The following is an 8,904-nucleotide window of genomic DNA, read 5'->3' as shown; positions in this document are numbered from 1 at the left end:
CACTATATGTCGCTGGTCTACCAACTTCATCCATCAGAATTCACCTCAGCGCCATAGGCGCTTCTCATAGACCAATCAATAACATTCCTATATCCAATCACCCATTACTGACTCGTTTCATGAGGGGTTTAACACACATTCGTCCTCTGGTATCCAAACCTCCAGTTCCATGGAACCTCAACATAGTTCTGGAACAGCTCATGCTTTATCCCTTTGAGCCCATGAACTCGGCACACATTAAATACATCACCTGGAAGGTGGTATTCCTGGTTGCAGTAACATCAGCACGAAGAGTTAATGAGTTACAAGCTTTGATCCATTATCCTCCATACTTGTAATTTCATCACCAGAAGGTAGTTCTAACGAACGTAGTTACCCATTCCATCTCAATCAGACAATGGAATTACCAACCTTTTTTCCTAAACCCCATGCAGACGGGGGGGAAAAACTACTGCACATACTGGAGTGCAAAGAACGTTAACACACTATAAAGAGAGAACGAACTCGGACTCCCGTGTCTCTCAACTCTTTGTCTCCTGTGACCCAAAGACACCTGGACTACCAGTGGCTAAACGCACCATCTCCCGTTGGATAGCGCAGTGCATCAAATTCTACTATGAAAAACAGAGTTTGCATTTACAGTCTACTCCTAAAGCTCACCAAGTTAGAGCAGTAGCAACCTCCTTAGCACACCTAAAGAATGTGCAAACCATAGACATTTGCAAGGCAGCTATATGGTCATCACTGCATACCTTCACATCTCATTACTGCCTTGACCAACAACCAGCCATGGATGCGAAGATAGGGCAAACAATACTGCAATCTCTATCCTCCTGTCCACGGTGACTGCCACACTGTCAAAGATCACGTCCGTCCATATATATCATATAACGTGATCGGGAGCTTTGGACTCCCATGACAGCATGGCTAATTCAGCCCTGCTATCGACGGGAAAAAGCAAGTTTGCTTACCGTAAACGATGTTTCCGTAGATAGCAGGATGAATTAGCCATGCTGACCCACCCTCCTCCCTGGCAGTCACCAAGTCTTCGACTACACTACAGCTTTATTACAGACTGAGGAGATTCCGTTACTTTCCTGCGCGGGAACACACGCGCAGCCGCAGAGAGCAAAGCTCTGTTCTCTGCTTTGACAAGCTCCGCCTCCCGGGCCTGATTGACAGATCCCATGACAGCATGGCTAATTCATCCTGCTATCTACGGAAACATCGTTTACGGTAAGCAAACTTGCTTTTGCCAAAGTATGACTTTTCCTGCATCCCATTCCTAGATTTTTTTTACCATCTTGCATTCTTTTATGCCCAGAATACAATAACCCTCATACACCCAGAACACACCACCACTGTATGAGCTAAAAAGTTTCAAACATGAGCTAATTCAACTGTTTCTCCGCCGATATCTGTGACTGAAGCAATATTAATGGACTTTGACTACCGAACACTCTGTGCTCCCTGCTATGGGAGGCTTTAGCTGCAGGACGTCCTGAAAAGCCTGTAGATGGTATGAAGATGCCATTGGCCGGAGTTTGTGCTCCTCTGCTGCTGTAGTGTGACTATATGCATTCATGCATGTCTGAGTAGCACATCACTATACCTTGCAGTCAGTTACAGCTATGGCATTACAGGCAGCACAGGCAGGGAAATTCTGCTGTCTGCAACAATATTAAATATCAACCATACTGAAAGCTTCTCTTGTTCTGCGCTCCCAACATTATAACTATTAGAAAAATGGAAGAGAGATGTGATCAGAACCTCACGCAGGCATCAAACATGATAACTGCCAGCAATTGCTTAACTTTTTTTTTTTTAAGTCACACATATGATTCTGAAAGAGCCAGATTAAAATATTAGCATGTCTTTAATCTTAAAACGCAACTATTAGCATCTTTGTTTTCCAGATGACTTAGAAGACGTCCTGAGGACCCTGAAAAGCCGCATGTGGCTCCCAAGTCAGAAGCAAGAGCATCAGTCATGTAAAGGGGAACCATTCCACCAACACCTGAGCAGGAGCTTCCAAAGACAGATTTTAGAGACTGGGAGTGAGGCACTTTGATCTAACAAACCTTTTTACAGCTCTATCACCGGGTGGGGGATACAGCAAGGAATGGAATAAAAAAAACCATGTGGAGCTCTGGGGTCAAGTAAAAAAAAACCAAGTGATCATTAAGGGGAGAAATAAAAAGGAGGACTTGAAACCTTTAGCTCGTCCTCCCTAATATACATTTTTCGCGTGGGATATATTAAAAAAAAAAATTAAACATTCTTTAAAAGGAACCAGAAACATCTTGAAAAATAAGCCCTTCAGTTTGCAGCCCCTGGCGCCACTGCGCAGTCTGTCATGGACTGAAGAAGCTTCTCCTTCCAGGTGCGCACATGACAGAAAGGGGGGGGGGGGGTCACATCGACGCGCTCTCCAGAAACTTGCAAAACCCTCCACAAAGAAAAAAAAGTGTGGCAGTCACAGACTTTGCGTACTACAGGGACCAGCTTCTTACTTTGCCTCCCAAAAAAAGCCCACACCAATGCTTCCAGATTTTAGATATGTGAACTTTCAGGACTTAAATGCAGCAAGCATTTTAAACAAAACGTCGATGGTTTTACCTTCCAAATTCTGATCTAGTGATTTAATACTAGCAGGCAGCTGCGCCAGCAGCACCAACTCTAACCAGGGATTAATGGTTACTCTCAAATCTCCTTATGGTCCACGAGTCCAATTAACAAAACTTCATTTCAAGCAGATCTCAACATCCAATGCAGCCACACCAAGACAGTGACGGGTTGCTGAATTCACACTGCACTGGTGAAACTCTACCAACTAAAGAGAGATCCAGAGTTATCTTGCTCAGCTTCATCTTCATCCATCATGGAGGCCCAGAGAGAGCAAGATCGGCATCACGGCTCCCACTATTAAGGTCAGGCTCTCCAGTATTCCCAGTCCCTGCTGCCTGTGCTCGGGGGACCCATGGTGGTGGCTCTGACCTCGGCCGCTAATCTCCGGTAAGACGTGGACCATTGCCACGTACAGGAAGGTCCCTGCAGAGAACAGCATTCCGTTTCCCGTTGCGCTGAGCTTGTGTTGGGACGTACCACCGGTCTGGAGGTTAACAAAATAAATAAAAGTTAGCAGCATCATAACCATAGCCTGCCTCCCTGCTACCACTGTCGTTTAGCAGGTATTATCTGACCAGCTTGCTATCACACAGGTATACGGATATGGAAATACTGTCCTTTAACTCTGGAAGTTGGGTTCAAGGAAGTGAAAGACCAAGGGTGGCCAACTCCAGTCCTCAAGAGCCACAAACTGGCCAGATTTTGAGGATTTCCACAATGAATATGCATGAGATAGATTTGCATACAATGGAAGCAGTGCATGCAGATCTATCTCATGTATATTCATTGTGGATATACTGAAAACCAGGCCTGTTTGTGACTCTGGAGAACTGGAGTTGGCCACTCCATGATAGACTCTAGAACTAGCAACAACAACTCTGTTAACAGAAAATGTTTTTTTCCAGCACATCCTGCCCCACAAGCCCTCTCTTTTCACTCCGTCCCACCACCATGTACAGATTTTCTAGTATCTGCCCAGTCTCCCTACTGCAGAGTCCACCTGTGGCTAAGAGGGCAGGATACAGCTCCCTCCCCATGGGATTTTATTTGGCCTACATCCAGGCCTCACACTAGCGTTTGGCTCCCTTTCCTCCGTATGGACCACGGGTGCCTACTTCAGTAGTCCAAATGCAAGCAGCAGGAGCCAAAATATGGAAGCCAAACCCAGATCATCCACTTGGCATTACAAAACTAGAGATCACTTAGGGAGAAGGGAACTTCAGGTGGCACAAGGAAGGAGAAGGAAATGGGAAGATCCCCGGATTTTGAGGAGACAATAAAAGCTTCAATATCAAGCATTTCAGCCGTGTAAGTGAGGAGCAATGGACAGTGATGGTGAGGAGAGCATTGGGTACTGAAGCCCTTCATTTAATTGTACCAAGCTGACCCGCCCCAAATTTTGTTTTCTGCTATTGTATCTAAATGTATTATTTTATTTTGTACGCTATAATTAGGGACCTTCCTTTTCAGTTTTTATTTTATTTTTCCTGGGAATTTCAATGTTAGAATAAAATCAGTGGAAAATGATTGTTATAGCATACAGGAGATCAGTATAAAAGTTATTTTTTCACTGATTTTTTTTTTTTTTGTTGCAACACTGAAATTCCCGGGAAAAATAAAATACAAACTGAAAACCAAGGTCCCTGGCTCTAATTTGCTTTTCTATGTAATTTTAAATACCGCTGTGCCTCACTAAAGGTGCTCCCCTGTGAAGCAGGTTACGGATTTTATACATAAATAAATACGATTTTGACTCCGTCCTTGTCAGCCTTACATTGAAAGAATAAAGCAAAAGGATTACAGTAGGCGACTGGGCAACTTCTTTGGGTGTTTTGGGGTTTTTTTTTTCCTGGTCCAGCAGTTTTCTCTTTCTTCTTTGGTCCTCCAGCTTCATTGAAACCAGAGTTGGGATCTGTAAACATGGACCCTTTATTCACAACTACCTAGGGCAGTGGTTCTCAACTGGTGGGTCACCACACTTCCTGGTCCCCCGCTGACCCAGCTGCTCCCCGGTCCTCCTCCGCCCGGGCTTAAAATGCTGTCATCCCGGGCAGAACGCGGCAGAACAGCTGGAGTCAGCGGCACCGGCATGGTCTCTTCTTTCCACCCCCCGGAAGAGGAAGTGGTGAGCATTGGGTGCGTGCGCGGGAAGAAGAGACCATGCTAGTGTGGTCAGCGTCGGCCCAAAGAAAAGAAGAGAGGCGCGGCCTAAGGAATGAGCAGCGAGGCTCGGAGAAAAGTGAAGAAGAACGTCAACCCCCGCGGCCGATGGGACTCCTCCTCTGTGAGGGCTGAAAATGAAGGAGGTTAGGGTTGGGAGGAGGCTGCTGCTGCCGCTAGTTCCGGAGGGAGGGGGAGGGAGAGCGAGTGAATGAGCAAGCAAGCATGTGTGTTTGGGATCCTGTGTGTGTGTGTGTGTATGTGAGTGAGATAGCATGTATGTGAATGACTGAGAGCCTGTATATGTGAAAGAGAGCATGTCTGTGATTGAGAGCCTGCCTGTGAGAGAGAGAGCATGAATGTAAGTTTACCATTGGGAACCTGTATGTGTAAGTTTGTGAGTGAAAACCTGTTTGTGTGAAAGAGTATGTGTGTATGATTGAGATCCTTTGTGTGTGAGATAGATCATGTCTAAGCATGATTAAGCGCCTGTGCGTATAAGTAAGAGAGAGAGCATGTGAATGAGAGTCTGTGTGTGAGAGAAAAAGAGCATGTATGTGTGTGATTGAGAGCTGGTTTAGATGAGGGAGCATGTGAGTATGTGATTGAGAGCCTGTGTGTAAATGAAAGAAAGAGAGAGAGCATGTTTGTAAGCATGTGAATGAGAGTCTGTGTGTGAGAGAAAACGACAGCATGTTTGTGTGTGATTGAAAGCAAGTGTGTGTAAGCGTGAAAAGATAGACAGCATGTGTGTAAATGTGTAATTAAGAGCCTATATAAGTGAGAGAAAAAGCATGTGTATATGTGAGTGACTGAGAGCATGTGTGTATAGGTGTGTAATTGAGAGACAGTGTGAGAGAGAGCGCTGACTGAGAGAGAGGAGAAAGTTCCAAGCAAACCACCCCTCCTCCTGCTAATTCAAAACAATCTCAGGAGACCTGGATATCAAACATTCCCAGGTATGCAGAGGAAAAAAATTTTTGTATCCTTATTTTTCATTACTGGGTCTTTGTGTCTGCTATTTTGAAATATTTTATTAGTATCTAGAAATTTTTTATATGAGTTTTTAATTATTGGATATTCCACTCATCAGCTGTTTCAGAATAATCTGTTCTTTTTGTTAGTATGGTTTTACTGCTACTGATTTTATATTTCTTGATTTGTTTTATAAGGATGGTTGATGTTTCTTTTTTCCTTTGTTGCACTGCATACAGAGACTCTGGCTTGTTGCAGTTTCCAATTCAGTTTTTGTCTGCATGCTTCTTGTTATGCGTTTTGGTCTCTTTATTCTATGTTAGGTGAGGGTCAGCACATGTGATTCAGGTGAGGTTTTCTGCTGGCGTGTAGTTTCTGTGTAGGGCTCTATAGCAGCCTGGCTTGGTCCGTTTTCCTAATAGGAGATGTATTGGTGTCTTAAGGCCTGGTGTAATATGTTCAGTTTTGCCTTTTCTTAGGTAGGGTGGTTACTGTTAAGTGCTGGAAATTGGTGCTGTTTTGGTGTGGGATGTTTACCGTTTATGCAATTTCTGTTCAGACAGAATATGTATCTTTTCCTTGTGTCATTCTTAACAATAAAAATAATAACCGGACCTTTACTTTTTATTTCCGCCGTGAATTGTAATGAGCAGTGTGTCACACATGTGAGCGTGGCCTGTCCGGTGAGTCTCGATGGGAAAAAGGTTGAGAAACACTGATCTAGGGATTTCCTCCCCCAGCCCTGCACCTATTTTACATCCCCTCCCAATTCACCTAAGCTTAGTGCTGGGCTAGGGTGACCACGCACCCATGATTCTTCCCAAACCCTGCACTCATGGGGCCCTAAATTCGTCCACTAGGTGTCTCTATGGTGTGATGATGGGGGGCTCCCTCCTCCACCCCTGCTGCTCCAGCGGTTGAATGCCTCCCCAGTCAGTCCAAGAGAACCAAGGAAGAATAACTTCTTGTCACATGAAAGCACCTCCAAAACTTAACAAAATGATGCGAGAGCAAGTTTTAAAGCCAGTCTTCATACCCAATGACACACTGGCAATTTGAAGTACGCTGCAGCTCACAGACCCCTTGTGAACACTAGAAATGACCTTTCCCCCCTCTGCTTTAGCGCAGACTTACCGTGCTTAGGATCAGGTACGTAGTGACCGCCAAGAGTGGTGCTGCCGCGGAGAATGCCAACAGGTGCCTGTGAATGACCTTCTTCTCCAGGCCGGCATGCAGGAGAAATGAGACCAGCCCAAAAGCGGCAGGAGCCTGGAGAGAAAGGACACAGAGGGTCAAGCAGGCCCCAGAGGGAAGTTTTCCCATTCACAACAAGAGAAAGAGTCTCCTCTTCCCCTTTCCAATCTTACCCCAGGACCAGGCCAGCAAAAGGCCAGCATCCTCGCTCTTGTTCTGAGAGAGATCTAGAATCTACATAAGGGATACGGGCAGAGAGTGGGAATCATCGGTCATTCAGGTTTATTGATGCCGCTGGAGCCTTACACATTAGAGGCAGCACAGCATCAAGCACTAATTAGAAAGTCTTGGACAGTGCAGAAGGGGCTGTTACCTGTGACAGCTCAGCTTAGGTCTGGCACCGCTGCTCAAATCTTTTTCCTGTCCCTCTGCCCAATGGATTTCATAGATTAAGTGCAGGGCAGGCCCCAGAGAGGTACAGGACCAGGGGCAAGTGCACGACTGTGGGGCTTCTATTCAGGGAAGTAGGGGGACTGCAAGAGAGGGGGGCCAGATGTAGAGCGTCTTGCTGGCACCTCTGTGCATGTGTGCGATCAGAGGATCCTGGTTTCCCTCCCCCACCCCCATCTGAAGTGATAAAGCACAGGATCTGGGATGGTCACCCGCTCGCCACCACTTGAGGCTGATCCTCAATAGAGCAAATGTCCCGATGAAGGAAGCTTAACTCCGAAAGCTAGCCAGAAACGTGCTGTCAACTTACTCCTTTATAAAGGTATCACCTATACTTTATTCGTTGAGCTTTACTTATATTTTTTTGAGTTGACTTTTTAGATGCATTTATCCCCTTAAACCCTGGCTGTATGCATGTAAAGCAGAGGTGCTTACCTGTAACAGGTGTTCTCAGAGGACAGCAGGATGTTAATCCTCACACATGGGTCACATCATCAGCTGGAGCCCTGATGCAGAAAACGTATGTCAGAGTTTCTAGAACTTTGATTAGGCACACTGAGCATAACTGAAAATGGATGGTTTCTGCCATCCCCCTCACAAACCCTGCGAAGGTCAAGTCCTCAGGTGGAGACGTCCTTCGCTCCTCTGGAGGAGAAGGGTCTGAAGGGAGGCCCTTAGAGGACTCTGAAACGTCATCCCCCCAGGGGTCCTCATCCTCACTGAAAGCGACAGGGGATGGGTCCCTCATCCTCACTGAAAGCGACAGGGGATGGGTCCCTCATCCTCACTGAAAGCGACAGGGGATGGGTCCCTAGGTGCTCAGCCTACGTCCAGAAGTGCAGGCACCAGTAGAACTGGATGGGAGCCGGCAGTCCTCAGCATCTCCACTGGTTTCTGTGGAGCTTCCTTTTTGGTGGAACTGGGGATTACCATCATATCAGTAGGGGGAGGCCTTGGTGACCCACTTGGCTCTGACAGTTTTCCGGGAACAGACGACAACTGGGTCGGTAATGCACGGATGTGCATGTTGAGCTTCATCAGGTTAGTGCTAAGTTCACTTAGAGAATAGCCACTGCCATTACCAATGGTAACATGGAATAGACTTAGTTTTTGGGTACTTGCCAGGTTCTTATGGCCTGGATTGGCCACTGTTGGAAACAGGATGCTGGGCTTGATGGACCCTTGGTCTGACCCAGTATGGCATTTTCTTATGTTCTTATGTGCTGTTAGTGCCACAGGACCCAAACCCTGCAGCACCCAGTCCACCGCTAACTGGACTCTACGCTTAAGCTCCTCCTCAAATGTTGCCAATGCCAAGACTGAAAGAGGGGTAGTCGTATCCTCCTCGAACCCTCGAGGTGGATTGGTGACTGGCATCAGGACCGGTGGAAACTGTCACGGACTCCTGGCACCGATGGAGGCTTGGCATTCCTTGTGAGTATGTGATTGAGAGCATGTGTGTAAATGAGAGAGAGAGCATGTGTGTCTGTGTGTGAT

General features: G+C 46.3%; 1 protein-coding gene across 2 annotated transcripts in view; it reads right to left on the bottom strand.

Moving 5' to 3' along the window:
* Window positions 1-1,851: 1,851 nt before the first annotated feature.
* Window positions 1,852-8,904, bottom strand: part of LOC115086787 (zinc transporter ZIP9-like) — an 83,912-nt gene continuing 76,859 nt past the window's right edge. For both annotated transcript variants that reach the window (XM_029593112.1, XM_029593111.1), the window contains exons 6-7: window positions 6,898-7,032; window positions 1,852-3,112 (exon numbers count right to left, since the gene is read on the bottom strand). In XM_029593112.1, coding sequence (XP_029448972.1) covers window positions 2,873-3,112; window positions 6,898-7,032 — 375 coding nt within the window. In that variant the 3' untranslated portion in view covers window positions 1,852-2,872. The remainder of the gene's footprint in view (window positions 3,113-6,897; window positions 7,033-8,904) is intronic.

This window comes from Rhinatrema bivittatum, chromosome 3 (assembly GCF_901001135.1).
Source record: "Rhinatrema bivittatum chromosome 3, aRhiBiv1.1, whole genome shotgun sequence".
NCBI lineage: Eukaryota > Metazoa > Chordata > Amphibia > Gymnophiona > Rhinatrematidae > Rhinatrema > Rhinatrema bivittatum.
The sequence above is the reverse complement of the archived record's forward strand: the minus strand, read 5'-3'. Positions and strand labels throughout refer to the sequence as shown.